This window comes from Perissodus microlepis, chromosome 23 (genome assembly GCF_051167445.1).
Source record: "Perissodus microlepis isolate ML-2025 ecotype Zambia chromosome 23, ASM5116744v1, whole genome shotgun sequence".
NCBI classification, from domain to species: Eukaryota; Metazoa; Chordata; class Actinopteri; order Cichliformes; family Cichlidae; genus Perissodus; species Perissodus microlepis.
Window position 1 is genome coordinate 26536689 of NC_140482.1, and position 18983 is coordinate 26555671.

Here is an 18983-nt window from a genome sequence, read left to right on the forward strand (position 1 = left end):
CGTGCTCTTGCTTGATGATGATTAAATCAGAGTTATTTAATTTAACACGGTCTTTTTGATGGCTAAATATGTAGGGTTTTAAAAATGTTTTATGTTATTTTCCCACATATTTAACAAAAACAGAATATATATATTTTTTATAATGTTTAATTTGATAATCATTGTGTGTTCCTGGGGCTCCACTCCTCTTACAGTCCAGCTCCAGGCACCAGGATTTCTCTCTTGGACCTATTAACCCCCACCCCACCCTCAGCCAGCTCCGTGTCTCTCCCTCCGCCCTGCAGGCAGGTGAAGCAGCCTTCTGATTCGTTTTCCCTCTGTGTGACTCAGCTTCTTTATGAGAGCAAATAGAGCATCATCAAAGCAGCAGCACCACTGATTTCCTGCCCATCAAGCTTGAGGAGTTTCCCTTTCAACGGAGTGGACTCAACTATCGCCCCTGGCTGAGGAGCATTCTGTCTTTTCCTAGGTTAGAGGTGCTGTAAATATTTACTTTTGTTCTATGAGGATTTTTCTGGTTTTCAGTTGGGGCTTGGAGCATCATGACAAGGAACGGTTGGCTCTATCAGTGTCTGGATGGCTGATCAATAATTGGATGTTTTTACTTACAAATTTTCTGAAAATGCAGTTTTATTTTTTACTATTGGCACAGTTTTCTGACTGATAGGGTGACAAACAAATTGCCTCTTTTGTTGTCTTTCCACTTGACTTGTTCTGGCTTTTATTGTTTAATTGCTTAACAGTTACCTTGCCATTGTTTTTTACTGAACACTGACTGGCAGATTATCCTGCTCACCGTTCAATTGACTAAGCTATTTTATTTTCTATTCTATCAACCCCAACTGGGTTTTTTTTTGTTACTTTATATGTGCCTTACTAGCAGCGTGGTTATTTTATATGTAGACTTACTATTTAGCTAAGTGGCTGGGAGTGGCATCAACATTATCATTATCCCCAGGCTTTGTGGCTGTCTGTGATGGTGATAAATGTGAGGAAGGACTTGGAATAAGAGTATAAATAAGAATCAACATATATGAGGGGAAGAAAGGGAGACACAAATCTCAGGGGAGAAAATTGGATTAGGGAGCAAAAGCAGGGGAGACTGTCTGGGGTGGAAGGGTGACGAGAGGAGGCGTGGCAGCAGAGAGAGAGAGTGAGACGAAGAGAGATCAAGAGAAGAGTGGATGCAACCCACACCCTGAGATGCTGTGCTGGCTGAGAGAGGACGAGATGTCGGTTCAGGAGCTGCTACAGAGGGTCGAGTGTGTCATCACTCATGTCGGTAAGTCATCGTATATTTTCTCAGTTTCCCCCCTTTGTCTGTCTGTTCATGTTTCACTCTCAGGTGGATTAATTAGAATAAGAGGAGTGGATGTTTTAAACGGTATCCTCTCATGGGAAATTCTAAGGAGAGCCCGCCTCTTGGAATATACCCTCGTTTTGGTGAAAGATCTTTATCTATAAATCTTTGACTTGTGATTAGGAAGCAGGGCAAATGAAATGGAGGCAGGGAATTTCCATCCTCTCATCAGGACCACTGAGTGAAGAGGGATGCGATGGGCAAGAAGGAACATGTGCCAAAGAGTGTAGCAGAGAAGTCATTGGGTTCAGTTGTGATTTTCAGCAGCAATCAACATTTTTTAAATTGATTTTTCAATTCATTCTCATTTTCACTGGCATACATTAACTGTTTCCTTTGATGCGAGTAAATATTACTGAGACCAGGATCTTATTTTCTTGTTTTAATATGAATAATGATGATACATATTCAGTCTTCCATTGATATTGTCCATTTAAGTTTCTGTCTTGTTACCTTTACTCAGTTTTTTCATTGTGCCTTTTATTTCCACCTCTCCTCTTTGCCCTTCTCTCATAGTAATCACTTCTTTTCCATCCCGAGTTCGTCCTTTCTCTCCCCTCTGTGTGTCCTTCATTCTGCCTTCCATGCTGTTCAGTCCACTCAAACCTTTTTTTCTCCTTGCACTTTTCTCCTCATTCATCCATCATTTTTCATCCTCCTTCTCTCTAATTCCGCATCCGGGTTGTTTCTGGTGTGGAAGTAGGTTAATGTGCCACGCTGGAGACGGTTGCATTGCACAGTATTCTCCATTGCTGCACTGCCTGCACTGCACAGTAGCTAAGAGAATGATGGGTAGGGGGGCGGAGGGCAGCCTGTGAAGAGTGTTACTATGGAAACTGGCTCTGAATTAATTTACTGGAAATCATGCTCGCTCAGTATGCTGCCACCAGTGTTTGCAGCACAGATGATTCTGTAAAGGTGTTAATTTAACTGGATATTGTTATATTCTTCACCTGTTTTTAAAAGATTACTTGTTATACCCATTACATAATTGAGAAACTAATGATATTGGTCTCATGCTAACCTGAGTGTAACTTAATTTTAAGTCTGCACTCTGAAGTTAATTGATTTACAGTAGTGTGACTTGTTTCAGTCCAAAAAAGAATGACACGAAACTACAATATGACTCTGTGAACTGATTTATGTCTGCACATCATTAATACACAGACCCAACCATCAATGATCTGTCTATGCAGCTAATTTGTCATTAATAAAATTTGTGCATTATTATTATTTTTTATTACTTCAGGCCTTTCAGTTCGGTCTTAAAGTTATACATTACTGAAATTTCATAACAAATATTGGATGTCCAGTTAAAGGCCTTTCCTCTCTGTGATTGATGATTACAATTAACCTTAACCCCACTTTTTAGAGGCAAATAAAAGGAATATATATTTTTTTCAAAACAACAAAAACTGCATAGATTCACTCCAAGTACTCCAGTTTTCTCCGATGTGTGTTAGGTTAATCAGTGATTCTAAACTGACAAAAGTGTGAATGTGAGTGTGAATAATTGCCTGTCTATCCGTGTTAGCTTTGTGATGGATGACCAGTATCAGTGTGTGTCCAGTGAAAGCTCAGATGGGCTCCAGTCAAAGGCTGCAGTTTAACAGTCAGTTTACTTAAGAAGGTTCCTAATTGAGTGACGTGAAGCTGGAAGCATCTGTGTGGGAACGATAATAAGAGCTGGATGAATTCTCTAATTAAGTAAATGTGCTGCATTGCTTCATGTATGGTCCCCTTTAGCACTGGATACATTGAACCATCCTTTATGAAAGGTGAGAAGATATTGCTCTCCCACAATTCAAATATGCATTAACAGCTCATGAAAACAAACTTTTAACATTACACTCAAGCGACACAGATTATCATGTAAATTACTGCAGTTTTTTTTCTTTTTCATACTGCAACTGCCTAATATGCATTTATACTTCTTTCAATAATTTGTTTAACTGACAACTAAATGAGCATTGTGCTACTTAACAAAATTACTTGGGAGATGCTGAAGCTTTAATAAAGGCAAGACTTAAAGTGAATCACCTCTTCAGCGGGAAAGGAAAGTATGAGTCGATGGCTGGGTGAGGCAATTTTTCCTAATACAGCTTTTCACTGTTACGACTGGTAGGCTGCTATATTCCAGTGTTGCATAAAAAGCATGTTATCTAAGATGCACCTTTTTGGAATTCATCTACAGGACTCTGTAGTTTCACCACAGCAGGCCCATGTTAACAGAATGCGCTGTCATACTTTTTAAGCATAAGTGCAGTTGAATTTCCTGAGCACTGGATTTCAAAGTTACTATGAAATCGCCATCATTCTATGACTTTATAATATTTCTCACCAGGGTAAAGTGAAAGTGATTACCAAAAAATGTTGGTGGTCATTTTTTTCACTATTCAACCACAACCAAAAGCATACTAATGCAGAGAATCAGAAACGGAATGGATGACAACGTAATCTATGATTGTACTTAATTTCACAGTCTATTAAACACAGTCAAATGTGCTAACGAGTAGTTTTATAGGAACAGCATTTAAAGAGAAGCCCACTTTATAGAAACCTACACATTAATGTTGTTGCAGTACTTCAAGCATTCTCTCTTAATTAGTTAAACACAACAACACATTGCTCATTCAGCAGCGGGGAGCTCATTTTTGTTCCTTCTTAGACCAGACCCAAGCCACAATTTCCGACACTGATTAAATTACTATTTTAAATGAATGTTGACTTACACTGTAAATGTTTGCTATTTATATACCTTTGCAGTTGATCAGATGCTTGCATCCTTTATGAGTATAAACAAAACAAACTATAAGGGCTTTTGGTGATGTAATTCCACCTCTGCTTATTGTCATTAAAGGAATGACAGACACTCTCTCTAATTTTCTGTACAGTCATTTTGAAGAGAGCTTGTTGGCTTTTCACCTTTGATATTGTGCAGGCAGCAGGAGGAGGAGAAGCCTCAAATGGCAGAATGTAATTGATCAAAGATGGAATCAATTTTCCTTGGTGTGTGTTAGATCAGTAGAGACAGATCATGAGAATGTACTGTACCTCTGTTATAAGATGATACTGTTTGACATGAATTGGGTTTCAGAGCATGCAGAAACAGAGGAAGAGCCAAACAGTTTCAGGCAACACTTTCAAACCTTATCTGAACTGGTGATGTCATTATGAGCACATATAGGAGGTGACTAATGTTATCTTAGTCACGTTGCATATTAGCTTGCAGGAGAAACCAGGGATAGTTGTAACGTGGGTCAGTTGTAACACTTCCAATTTCTCCAATCAGAGCTAAGTTTCAAATGAAGTGATTCATCCTGTACATGCCCAATTCATTTCTTCTATCACATGTGAAAAATTAGCACATTTTGGCAAACACAGACAATTTAAGAAGAAAAAAATTAATTTGTATGCAAAAAAGTAAGGTTTTTTTTTAAACTTTATGTCAATTTCTAATAGCATTATCTGCTTTGCAGTTAAACTCATCAAACTTAAATTATGTTATTTGTATGTCTATGGGGATATATTCTGTGTAGGTCTTTAGTGCTAATGTTTTAGCCGTTGGCTGTAATGTTAGCTAGTTCATGGCTATAGGAGTCTGGGTCAGTTGTAACAGCAACAGTCTGGGTTAGTTGTAACAATAATGCAAATGTTACAACTTACCAAACTATTACTTTAACTTATATTAAACAAGTTGGGGCAACGACATCAGCAGAGAGAGGTTCACTGGTCACCTTTGTATATGCGGTTAATGCCATTGGCAACACAATTCCTCCAATGTTTGTGTTCCCACGTTATGGAGACCACTTTGTCAGAGATTGACCAGTAGGAAGTACTGGTAGTGGAAATAAATCAGGATGGATGCAAGAAACAGATTTCCTCATCTTTCTGAAGCACTTTGCAAACCACACCAAGGTAAGCCATGAAAAAAAGTAATTCTTCTCATGGATGTTCAAAAGCTAGATTTCTGCATTCTGTCACACACACATAGCTACATAAATAGTTCTAAGTGCATTCAGGTGTTGAAATGTCAAATGTTATGTTACAACAATCCCCTGTCTCCCCTACACAATTCCCAGTTGTTTTAATTATGAGTTATCTTGCCAACAAAATGCCGACCTGTTATGGATCTGTGATTCCTCTTCTCGGTTGAAGTCTTTTCTACATAACTCAGAAAATGTAAATCTTATTGGCTGACTGTTGTACACAGCTATCTGTCACATGTCAAATTAATAAATTAAAAACATTTATATAATTGGAAAGGATTAAATAGAGTTAGGTGAAGTCATTTGGGTCTACCTCCTGGTCTACCTCCAGGTGTTTTGGGCTTGATTGAACTTGAAGAGACTATGGAGCAGGCAGAACCAGGACATGCTGAAGAGATTATGTCTTCTGAGTAGCTTCTTAATGCCTCACTATGGCCCCTTAAAAAAAGGCTAGGTGGTCTGTAGTGCGTGTATGAAAATCGCTATATATCATTTATGATATTGTATTGAGTTTATGGTGCTAGGTTAGATGCTTATCCTTACAGCTTGGAACTCAAATCATAATGTGGTCATATATGTCGTTTGGTATAAGATACAACAGGGCAGAATTAGCAGTATTGTTGCCTGGCTTTTTGCTTGCTGCATTGTATCTTTCTGGAGATTCATCTAACATTACACTACCAGTTTTCTGTGTTTGACAGCATTCACATCTTACATGTCTTCAGAGGTCCACTACTGAAATCTCAACTGCAGCCTATTGATAGCAGCTCAGGATTTGTAATATTATTCAGAGGCCTCCTGCCTGAAACCCCTGTCACCCACCCAAGCTTCCAAACAGCGCCAACCTTTGTAGTGATGACGTTAGCACTGTATTCTCTCTGCTTCCTCTTCCTGTATATGATACAGGAGTGGAGGTGGGGAGGGGAGGCACACCATATCCTTTGGAAAGTGTCTTTCTTTCTGTCTGCTGGACAGAGGCCAGCTAAACGGTCCTGCTCACAACAATAGAGCTGAACAATAGCACAGGAGAACTTTCACAGCTTGGCCTAATTTTTTTACAGAACAATTTTTAAGAGGATAAATGCTGAGCAGGTCAAATGAGCCAAGGTCAAGTGGTCTGGTCACAGTTTCAGTGTTGACTACAGGGCAAACTCGTTGATAGAACGACTGTTTTCCTTTTAGTTTTTCATTTTGAAAACTTCAGTTGGCTGTCAAGATACTTGATAAATTTTGAAAGGTATTCCTGTAATCACAGTGTTCCTTGGAAACGCTCATCAGGACATGTGAATCATTTCATAGTTTCACTTTCAGTTTTTTGCAGTTTATCAGGAATGCTAACTGTTTTGCTTTCCTTGAAAGTTCTGAAATGATTTCACCAATAACTTAACAGGTAAACACACCGAGTGAAAGCTTGTTTTTTATGCTAACAATAAAGTGCTAAACAGAACAGAAAACAACATCTGTTCCTTTTCGATCTGGGACTGGTGGGAATGCCATGTTCATCAATTATTCAGATTGCTCTAGTGCCTGGTCTGAAACGTCAGTACTCAGTAATGTGTGGAAATGTCCGTCTTGTGCATCCTGGACTGTCACTTTAAGATAGTTTGCTTGCGTCATTTCAAGTCTATGGTGATTTTCTGGTTCCAGCAGGAGAAGGTCATTGTCAGTGAGCTAGCCAAGGCCTGCGGTGACATAATCCATGATGTCAGCGGTTAGAACAGTAGTTGACCAAAAAAGAGACTTTTTTTTAAATGGACCAGCAGCATAAAAGCTCTATTATTTTGTTGAAATAGTTTTGAAAAATGCAATTCCTACAGGCTGCTCTAACTGATATACATGCAGCTCAACATTACCAACTTTCAAACACGAGTGGAGAAAGATTCAGGCTGATGCGTGAACTGTCTGAATGGAAATACTGTATAAGTCTAGACTGTAACACCAGAGGTTTCTGAGAAAAGTCATTTTAAGAGTAAATTGTGTGAACTAGATGTTAAATAACACAGTAAGTAAGAAGCTCGGTTACATTTTAGTGAAAAAATATTTCTCCTCCACAAACTATCCAGTCACACAACACAAAAAGAGCCAAGACAACTGATTTACAATACCCCAGAACTTTTTTGTTGTGTGTCCTTTAATGAAGAGTCCTGTAGTTGTGTGGAAAGGACAAACATTTCTGAGAGGCTGAGGTCACTGACAGATATTGGCTGTTGCTGATGACTGTAGTTGTCTTGGTCGCAGCTGATTAGCACTCAGTGGTTTTTCTCATCTTCATGTGTGAAAAGAGAATTAAAGGAAAGGAATTAAACAGATACAATTTAGTACGATAAAACCTCAAATACAAGTAATGTGTCACGCCAAATTGCAGTAATGCATCCTCCTCAGTCACCTTAAATATTATATTTTCATGTATTTTTATATGGAATGAAAAGTTTTAACAATCAGAAAATATCAACATTTAACCTAAAAGAAGAAGTCTGATAAACTGCCAAGACTATTGTCTGCAACGAACATTTATTATATATCACATACATTCTGTAACACACTTATTAGACTATTTGGACACATGTGCCACAGCCCCGACTCACTTTTTGGACACAACCCAACAGATGTGCATGTAAATATTCGCCATCTTACTATTTTATATCTTCTTAACATTTTTTAACTAAGAAATTAAAAGTATCCGAGAAGAGGTGGAGGGAAAACACTTATTGATGGATAACAAACATCATACAGTTTTTTCTCTTCTGAATAATGTAGTCGATGCAACTAGAATAAATGCATCTTTGACTCTGAGTGTGACCAAAACCTGTCTAATTGTGCTGTTTTACATACATGATCAGTTCAAAGTCTAAAGCTTTGTCTATAGATAGGGCGTGGCAGCCATCTCACACGCATCCATAACTAGTGAAGAAACAATGTGGAGAAGCCTTATAAATCATTTGAGAGGAGGGGGCATAAAAGAAGCAGGACGGGGGGAAAGGAAAGCTGGGAGTAAACATGGAAGGATGCAGAGGAGAAGGGAAGTCCCCGCTGCCTGATGAGAGTATTGTTAAGGATATTTGTGTAAACTGTGGTAAGAACTGAGCAGCTAAGCTGGTCACAAGGCTGCCAGGAGAGGCTCAACCCCCCTCTTTGACGAAAACACGAACATCAGCACACACATATCCATACCTCTCTGCCGTTTCTTGCTACTCTTACACACAAAATGACAAGGACTGGTCCTGAACTACTGAGGAAAACCAGACAGCCCTGAGGAGTGGACTGTAGTATCACCAGATCTTTGTATGTGTATGTTGCTGTGGACATTGGACTGGATGTTGGTTTAGCAGTGTGGCTCAGCCCCTCCTGTACACTGTGTCACAGAAAGATCAGCAGCAACATGGGATCAGTAATATGTAAGTGACTGTCATATTGACTGTAGTGACTGTGTTATAGGTGTGTGTGCTATATAGCTTTGACTTAATCCGTACTCAGTAAAAGAGCTTTAAAGGGTCAAAGCCTATAATAATGCTGCTTCCTTAGTACCACCTTGTCAATGGTAGTGATGGAGATACACACGAGTCTTTAGCGGTTTGTCAGGAGTGGGAGTGACATGGACCTGCAGCTTATTAATACAGTTTTGTGTGGTGTGTAGTGTTAGTCTATCCCAATCTAGGTTAGTTTGAAATTACACTTAGTGACTGTTCAAGTCCTTCAAAATGGGAAACTGCAAACTTATTGACATTATAGATCATTATTTTTAATATATGTAATTTATGTGTGTGTAAGGTGATTTTTTTTCTTGTTATTGATTTATGGGCATGATTATATTTAGATGCATTCAAGACCTCTTGCCATCACATTGCAATCTACTGGGAACTCTTTAACACTTTTTAATGAAAGTACTCAAACCTAGTGTCTTACCTGGTGGGGAAGTTTACAAATTTACAACAAAGGTTAGAGTGGTGATGGTGGAAGCATAACTGACAGGACTTTGTCTCATGTGTAAAAATGTTGCTCTATATTTTAGTTTTGCTTTTATATGTCTTTTTCATTTTAGTTGGTCTCTGGTTATTTTTGACCACCACATTTAACTTCACATGACTTTTGGTGCCAGTATGTGTCAAGTAGATAGACAGACTGGCCTGGCACATGTGGTACATTATTGTTGAGTGATTGGTTTGGGAATTGTGAGACTGTATGGTAGATGCTGCGTCAAGAATTTGCGTGCAACACAAGGAAGAAGCAACAATGTCACAGCTATGGGATTGTTATCATTGTCATTTCAAATGTTCTTGACAAATCAAAAAGTATACAAATGATTGACAACATCTTAGAGGTTGACATGTATTTGATCTTATGAAATATAAAATAAAAGCAGGTAACCTACATTATTGTACATGCTAACATTTTTATACACGGTGGTTGCACGAACACAGTTTAACAAAGTGCAGATTTCTCAGTTTTTGCTTATTGTGACATGATAATAATAACACATGATAAACTAATGTAAAACACTGATTGTGAGACTGCATAGAGATGGAAGAGGGCAAAATAACTTAAATGGGCACCTGAATAATAATAGCTTATGCAGTGGTAGGAGCTATTGAAAGAGTCCATTTAACTATAACAGAAGGTGCAGAAGCTCTATTTGAAAAATTAGCCGAAAAATATGTTTTCTTACTTGTTACAAGGATTATCTGAGGTCACTGGTGCTTCTGTGATTCTCGCTCAATCAACAGTCCTGTTATAAGCTTAAGAATTTGCTAGCAGAAGATTCCTCCTGAAGTCCAGTACCTAGAGCATCCACAAAGAAGGGCTAGATCAACTATTAAGGATAAAACAGGAAGCATGCATGGATATCACAGGCAGATACCAACAGAACGAACATAAAGTGTGCATCTTGGGCAGTAAAGGAGAGAATAAAGGGAACAGCAAGCCTCTCCAGGGGAATTAAAGGAGCTGGCTGACATCAAGAGAACCAACATCAATTTTTCAAAAAGGCCAACAGAGATACTCGACTCATAACTGCACATGAAAAAGGTATTAAGGTTAAGGTCCTGTAGAACTTCAGTTTTTAGACTGAAAAGAAAGAGTTCCAGATACAGCTGACTGACAAAGGACAGCAGAGACCAGTTATGACAGTCAGAGGAAAGGGTAACCTTAGTGAAAGCTAAAATCCTCACAGGCAGGTGTGACAGGCTCTGTCATTTGTAATTTAAATTTGACCATTGGACCTTAAAATACAAGATGAAATTCAAATTATTTGAGATGCAAATTTGTCATGTAATCTAAATACACATCAAAAGCATTGCGGTTTTGCAAAAGAATTTGTCCTCAAAAACACACTACAAAAAAAAAAGAAAGAAATGCAGTTCACATCCAGCAATGATGTGCTGGTCCTGGTGTTTCTACACAAGAAAAGGAAGAAACAGAGATTCTGGGTTCATCCAGTTCTCAACAGAAGGCAACAGCAGGGAGAATTTAATGGTTTAATCCAGGAGTTGAAGTTGAATCACAGCTGCTTTCATGCATTTGCAGGATGTTAGTCGGGCAGTTTGATTGCTTGTTGGCAGAGTTGGGATCACATCTCAGGAGACAGAGAAATTATTTTACAGATAGATCGGGAGCAGCGTCGAGCTGTATGTGTGAGATAAAACAATCTTATTTTACAATTTGCATATTTGATTGCATTGTTTATTTGCATGTGAAAAATCTGAAAAACTGAGCTAAGAAATGATTTCATTTCAATCATTTGATTTGGTAATGAAGTGAGATAAAGTATTTTGAATGTCTCTCATTATTATGAATTCTCAAACAAAACAAACAAACAAACAAAAATGCCAACATTTAAAAAAGGTCTGTTTTTCTTTGATTCTGTACTCACAAACTAATTTCAGGTAATTCACTTGCCAGAAATAAAGCATCATACAGCAAACCTTTAAATGAGATGCTTATGGGATTTTAGCCACCTACAAAAAAACTTCTTTTATTTTATTTAGTGCCTTGAAAAGTTACATGAGCTGATTTTTATCTGGGTAAAAACTATAAAAGATTAAGTACAGTGTGTACCTGAATAGAGTTCACTGCTGTAATCCCCTTCTACGATAGCTTAAAATAGAGCTTTTTTCACCATATAAATAAACTTTTCTCACATGCATTTCAGTTCAGAACTATTTTAGACATTTCAAGGCAGTGATCTAAGTGTCAGAATAAGTCCTATCAGGCATTACATGGTTTTTACTAAAAGTCTGTATAATGTCAGACGGAGCCTACGCAAGAATAGATCAGGTCATTCTGAGCTAGAGAATGTCTACACTCTTCCTGGTGCCATCCCTTGCCTATACCAAGCAGCATATTTCCAGTAGAGAATACATGTGCGGATAATCCCCAGCTGTGTGTTGCATGTAAAAAAAGACTATTTTTGACAATGTCTCAAAATGATTCTCTTGACTTTATCATAGGTTGGTGATTGTGTTTAAAAGGTTTGCAGTTTTGTCACATTAGAGCAAGAGCACAGGTGTGACCGAAAATATTACACCTACATGTCATGTGGGTAAGCAGCCAGGATGCTGATGTTTTGCATACTGGCTCACTGGAAACAATACTGTATTTCTCCACAGTATCCTTTTTTATTTGTATTTTTGTTGTTAATTATTTCACAAAATTACACAAAATCTCTCAAAATTAGGAGAGAAGTGTACAAGGAAGAAAAGAACCTCTAATAGAGTCTACATAGAGAGTAAACTCCCTCCTTCACAGCAGGTCTGTGATTGTAACAGGTGTGGGTGTATGCAAATGACCTGTAATAGGCTTTACTCTGTAGCAGAGATTATGACAGAGAGCCAGAAACAGACATAGACAGAAGTAGAGAGGTTACAGGTATCTTGTGGGCTGTACAGGGACATGCAACAAACAGGTCCAGCAGCACAGCGGCATAGAAAACAAAAAGTGTGTATTTGTGTGTGTAACAGACAGGAGAAGCATTAGACAAACATGGATCACCCCCCTGCTTCTCTTACAGAGTCAGTGGGGAGGCAGGACAGGTAGATACCATAGAAAAGAATATACATGCAGTACAACCATGTAAGATTCAGTTTATTCTGACTACAAACAGAATCTTGAGGAAGGCTGTTACATCAGACCTTTGGATCTTGCTTTACAAGTTGTGGTAAATATGGACGTTTATGGACCTTATTCCACTGTACGGATCTCCATTGCTGAGATGGAATCTTACTACAGCTTCCTGGAGGTGTGTCAGGAGACTGAATCAGCCATACTAGGAAGTATGTAAATCCTCTATGCACCATTACATTCTTCTCTCAACCCTTTTAATATGTTACCTTTATACTACTATACAATTTTGGTTCAATACAAGCTTTGGGAGTGATTAGAAATTTGGGCACTATAGGACTAAAAATTTGGCTTGAAAGAAGCAAAATTACTTTGACAAGCAACAATGTAAAAGATGTTTTGACTGCAGCTTATAAAGTATGACTCTGTGTGTATGAGACAGCTGCCCAGAAGCAGCAGAAAACACAGAAATTCAGTTGCTATTAGGTCCTAGTCAATAAAATCTTAATGTCTTTATTAATAACAAAAAATAATTTTACACTGTTATTGTTGCTGACTCATGTTGTAGTTGCTCATATCAATCCTGCTGCTATAGCCTGTTTATTCAATTCTAGATGATGATGAAACCTGTAAACAGATGTAAGCAACAAAAGCTTCAGATCCCATTGAAAGAAGTTGGAAATGAAGCTTGTTTGTTGGTGTCAGCGGTTTTAGGAACCTTCCTATAGAACAGCTAATGTTAGCATACTAGCATGTTGGTAATTAATCTCATTTATAATCTTTAGTAAGTTTGTACAAAAAAAGAGAACTGTACTGAAAATATGGCTGATTGGAGTGCGTAAGCTTTGCTGCAATTTCTTTATAAACTTTGTACAAATTAAAGTTCTAGTAGAAGAATCGATACTTTGCTGAAGTTATTTGATCATGCTTCAGGTTATGCTCCTAAAAATGGTTCTATGTGAATTGTTGGGTTTCATATTTTCACCAGACTGTGTAGAACCCTCTATGCCTCTAATGAATGGGGCGTTCTAACCTATTCAAACGTGACAGTGTGCACTAGTGTTCACAATTTTAACACCCACTTTGAGAACAGCAGGTGAAAAAGATGTATCTAAAGAAAAAATGTTACTTTTCTGATGAAACAATTTGACATTGATAAAAGCAGCACCAAATGAACTTCGATTGAGGATTTTTAATTCAAATTATCATGCAAAATATATAAAAAGTGATGATTAATACAAGACACAAACAAAAAGTGAACAGAGGTGTTAAAATCCAACAAAGAGTGAGAACAACAAGTAAAACTTAAACTTTAATATGTAAATGACCATTACTGTCATAATCCTAATAGCAATGAAAATGTACAAGTGTACAAGATAAATCCAGTACATCATTTTCAGCTAATAGGAGTTCCCTAATTGAAAAATGAATGGACAAACCAAGAAAAAAGCTTTATATTTTCATTTGAATGAAGTGTTCTGGCTGAAGAGTTCATCGTTCTGTTGTTAGAATACGTGCAGGTTCTTCTATCTTTGTCTAATATCCTTGCTTATATGGCACAGAAAGAAAGAAATGAGCTCCAGTATCTATTGTTTTTTGTTGCCATTAGTCTTCCTATGCAGATTTTTTTGGACCTTATCACAGAGATATTAAGAAACAGTTTCTGCCTTTCCAGTTTGTTAGGTTTTTTTTCTTTGCTTGCTGCCAAGGCAACCAATATGGGGTCTTTACATTTTGAAGCTGGTCATTAAAATTGATTTTTGAATGATAGGAAGCATGTTTGTTCATGCAGAACTCTTTAACATTGGCTTTAACATACTACTTGTTGGTTGAAACCTGTGATTTACAGTAGCAACAGAGATGTTTCTGTGCTCCCATTACTCAACATATGTGCTGACTGATGGACAAACATCAGAGTGCTTTGTTTTGTCAGTCGCTGTCAAGTCCAAGATCAAGACCAAGCATGCTCATATTTATGGCAACAACAACAAAGACGGCTACATACCAAATGCATATAGAAATGCAGACGTTGCAAGATGCCCCAGTGTTCAGGGTTAAAAACAGGATCAGGCTTGTGACTCATTATTAGCACTCCACATTTCATGAGGTGATAATGATATTCATTGGGATAATGTATGTGTGTGTCAGGGAATGAGAAACAGAGAAGTGTTATCAGCGGATCTGTCACTGGACATCCTCTGATTGTTTTCTTGTGCTGACGCCTTCTTCCTGAGAACCAATAGGAAGCCTCCCCTTCACCTAGACCTTGAGGAACAACAACCCAAAAATAACACAGGCTCTGCATCATAATTGTGTATTTGTGTTTGTATATGAAAAAAGCATCTGTTTTGTGTGCTCCCTGTATCTGAGATTGACAGAGATCAAAGAGAGATAGGAAGCTGTCTTAAGACAGTGTTTGATAAACTTCTGCATGTTTTCACATGTGATATAAAACCTTTTATTAATGGAAACAAATTCTTACATATCATATGTTTTTCATCAAAGAAGTGCAGGTATATTAAAATTGGTTTGTTGCATATTCACTGTTTGGCAAACATTTTAACTTGGAAACCACTATAAAGTCTGTAATGAGCAAATCTTCACAAATTAATGCGGTTACAGCATGAACTTAAAAAAGCAGGGGCAGCCCACTACTTCCACTTAAAAACGGTAGCTGCGAGTATAATGTGGGTCTACTCGAAACACACTGAACTCATTCATGAGACCACTGTTATCCTGCTTCATGCTGTTAATAAAGACTCTAGTCTATGTAACATTCCCAGTTCACATCACTGCTAAGAATTACACAATTTAACATCATGCAATTACCAGATAAAATCCAGGTTTCATCTTCACCTCTCTGTCTTTCCATTCTCTTGATCACCATGTGTGCATCATTTTTCTCCGCTTGTCCCTGCACAGATACTTTTTTTTTTGTCATTTTGCCTAGAAAACATTTAAACATCGCATCAGTAAATTAAAATTAAAGTCCTGGGGCACATAATAACAGTACAGTAAATATTCTGCTTGGCTGAAAAGAAATGTTTCCCTTTGCTTATGTTTATTCTGATATATTCATTGTTGCAAAGCAAGTTTTTAATGCAATCTCTTCCCCTTTTTGAGCAAATTAACTGAACTTTAATCATATACTATGTATAAAAGATGACTATAACAATTCAGTCACTGATAGGTTTGTGGAGTGTCAATTTTTCAACTTTGATACTTTCATGTGTACAGTATATATTTAAATGCGTGCAACATAAGGGATTGAAATATTGTGATCTTTGGGGACTGACTCACATTTGGAATAAACTCCAACTGCCCATTTCCAAAATTGCAGTGTTTGGCACTTCATTACTTACAGTGTTGGGAAGGTTACTTTTAAAATGTATTCCACTACAGATTACAGAATACATGCCCCAAAATGTATTTTGTAACGTATTCTGTTACGTTACTCAATGAGAGTAATGTATTCTGAATACTTTGGATTACTTAATATTCTATCCTGCTTTTTACAACAACATGAATGTACTATTGCTGTGTGATTTATTATTATTACTGAAGGTTACTCGCCATACCAATATCAACTAGATTTTTAATTCTTAATATAAAATGAGTAACAGTAGGGTGGACATTAGGTAAGGCTGCACTTTTTGCAGCGATCTTGTATAGAAAACTAAATAAACAGGTCCGCAGCTCCGAACCGTAGTAAAGGGACGTCTGGCTAATATGTTGGGTTCATGTCGGGCTTGTAGCCGAAAAATAGCTTTACTTTGTTGTCTGGGTCAACTTTGCTAGCGAGAGACAGAGAGAGGCGTTGAAAGGCTGCTCCAACAGAACTTATTGTTTCGGAGGTAAAGACAAACACAGTGTACAGTCGAGTCTTAAAGCTTACTTACAACTGGGCTCGTCAGGCACTCTTTTTGGCTGCAGTGGTTATATTATATTTACATGCTTCCATCTCCCGTTTCTTCTCGGTGAGATTTCGTACTTTTCGACTCTTTTTCTCCCTCCTTCGCTCACAGACACATAACGGGTATGGCAGTCCATTCTCCCTGCCCATGAGGCTACATTCTTTAGGGCAATGCCTGTAACACTCTGCCTATTGCCTTCATATTAAATCATTTTGTGAATATTTTTTAAAAATGTTTCTTCACGTCATTATGCGGGACGCAAGTAGAGGTGACATGGGCCACGAGATTGAGACACAGGCATTAGAGCCTCTTAATGCGTGTCTTGTTTAGGTTTCCACCGGTGGGGAAACCAAAAATAGAGAGGGCATAGCCTAACATATGAAACAGGAAAAGACGGCCATGTAATCCATTCATTTCAAAAAAGTAACTGTATTCTGAATACCACCCTTTTAAACGGTAACTGTAACGCAACACAGTTACTCACATTTTGTATTTTAAATACGTAACGGCGGTACATGTATTCCGTTACTCCTTTCCTTTCTAACCTGCTTCATTTGAACACTTTCCTTTTTTCCCCTTCTTTTTTTTCAGAATCAACATAAAGCCAAGGCTAGCGTGTATCACAATCTGAATGAATCTGAATCTGACTGTGCTGCTTTTTTACTTCCTTGCTCAGACTTCTTGTTTTTGAGAACCTGTGTACAATGTGGAAGAATCATGAACGCACACACACAAATTACATGCCTGGGAATGCAGTAATGTTTATCCACTTGTAGGAAGTAGGTCACAAAATACATGTAACAACTGAACAGGCATTGTGCTGAAAACAATGTGTACAAGTTCACATGTGCACTTGTTTATGTGTGCACGTGCAGTTTTTATGTTCCTGCTGTATGTGGATGTCAGTATGTCACTTCCGTGTTTTCTCTTTGTGTCTGCCGCATTGATCTCTGTGTACATGCATCTATCGATCCATTGTCTTCTGTCATCTGCTTATCCAGTGCATTGTTTCAGGATTGATACCAAGATTGAGATTACTTCATTACAGATTGTTAAGTTAAAATGCACATTAGAATAAACTAAAACAAATCATCTCGTCCACATCTGCCCCTGATCACCAAACCTGCAGTCTTTCATCAAGTGTCCTCTCTGCTCCACCTCAGTCCACATTCCTTCGCCTCACATTTACAGAGATTAGTTCTCCACACTCTGGACTCTCTAGTAAGTTCCCCGCTGCTTAGAACAGCCAGCAACCCTCGAGGTTCTCCACACGTTTGGTCAGACACTCCCAGCTCTGCCCCGCTGTGCTCCAGCTCAAAATCACAACCTCATTCCATCAGTAGTTATTCATTTTTCATCTAATACACTCCCATAAGTGTTTATTTAACAAACAAATCTAGTTAGCTCTGGCTTGTGTTATAGCAGTATTTCATTCATTTTCATAAATTGAATTAAAAGTGTAGCTCTCAAAATGGATTATAGAAACATCACAAATATTTTCAGCCATATGTTTAGAAGCTTGATTGTAACAGCTACCAACTCAAAACAAGTAAAAGTTATTGCTTTACTCATGTAAAACTATATCTAGAGTTTAACAGTGAACACTACAGTTAGTTGAACACCTAATTTCTCTGTGAATAGATATGGCAAACCAGACATTCATGTTTCTAGGAAGGCAACAAAAACAACTGTCCAAAATGCTGAGTGTATAAATACAACCAATACTGCGCTGAAAGATCAGGGTCAAAAAATCTTTTTAGCGTCAGATTACTCTTGAGTGGAATCAAGCAAAAGAGGTATTTCAGTAATAATGTTTACTTCCACATGTTGTCCACATTTGGCAGCCCAACATAACTCTGGACTCATAAAAGAGACACGGACATAACAGCACACAGATTCTGTGGCAGGAACATGGAGCCTGCAAAAATGAAGCACACATGATCAAGGCAACATGCACACACACACACACACACACACACACGCACACACACACACATACACACACGCACACACAGCTGCAGCTCCACTCTATATTTTCCTCTGTGTTCCTCCTTCTGTCTCTTTCTTCTGACGTACGCTCCCACCCAGTCCTCTCTCTGTGGCTTCTTATAGGCTGCTCACTGCTCATAGCTGAGCTGTTTTACTACAGCTGGAGCTGGAAAAACTGACCACAGGCAAACCTAACAACAGTAACACACAAACAGTTCCGGGACTGCTCCGGCTCTGTGTGTGAGTGAGTGCGTGTGACTGAAATGCAAGAAAAGAGAGAGAGACGGAGATTTGTTCGTCTGGATGTCTGGAACAGCCTGAGATGATGATGAGGAGGATAATGAAGAAGAAGAAGCTGCTGTTGACAGACCGGGGTTTTGTTACTGGATGTCTGACTGGGTTTGGATACTATGAGTTTATTGTCATTTGATGGGATTGCTGGTCTTTCTTGGAGGATTTACTTTTTCTCCTGCGTGTGTGCTCCTGCCAGGAAGGTCTTGAGATGAAAAGCATCAAAAACATAATAGGTAATTTTCACACACACTGGACGCCTTACAGGATTAGTATTTGTCTGCACTTTGCCACTTTACTCCTCTGAGAATCAGCCATTGGATTCTCTTCTTCAGTATTCAAAACTTTTGGTGATAGGTTTGTAGCTTGAACCTATTCGCTGGAACG

The 18983-nt window shown here is 38.2% G+C and overlaps 1 protein-coding gene across 8 annotated transcripts in view; it reads left to right on the forward strand.

Annotated features, from left to right (window-relative positions):
• The first annotated feature begins 380 nt into the window (after positions 1 to 380).
• mcf2l2 (MCF.2 cell line derived transforming sequence-like 2) overlaps positions 381 to 18983 on the forward strand; it is a 99550-nt gene continuing 80947 nt past the window's right edge. For 2 of the 8 annotated variants that reach the window (XM_084921528.1, XM_084921529.1), the window contains exon 1: positions 381 to 1282. In XM_084921528.1, coding sequence (XP_084777654.1) covers positions 1204 to 1282 — 79 coding nt within the window. In that variant the 5' untranslated portion in view covers positions 381 to 1203. Of the gene's footprint in view, positions 1283 to 8435; positions 8745 to 12194; positions 12615 to 18451; positions 18833 to 18983 lie in introns of those variants that run through there. The other 6 variants (XM_084921527.1, XM_084921534.1, XM_084921532.1 and 3 more) reach the window with 5 other exon arrangements.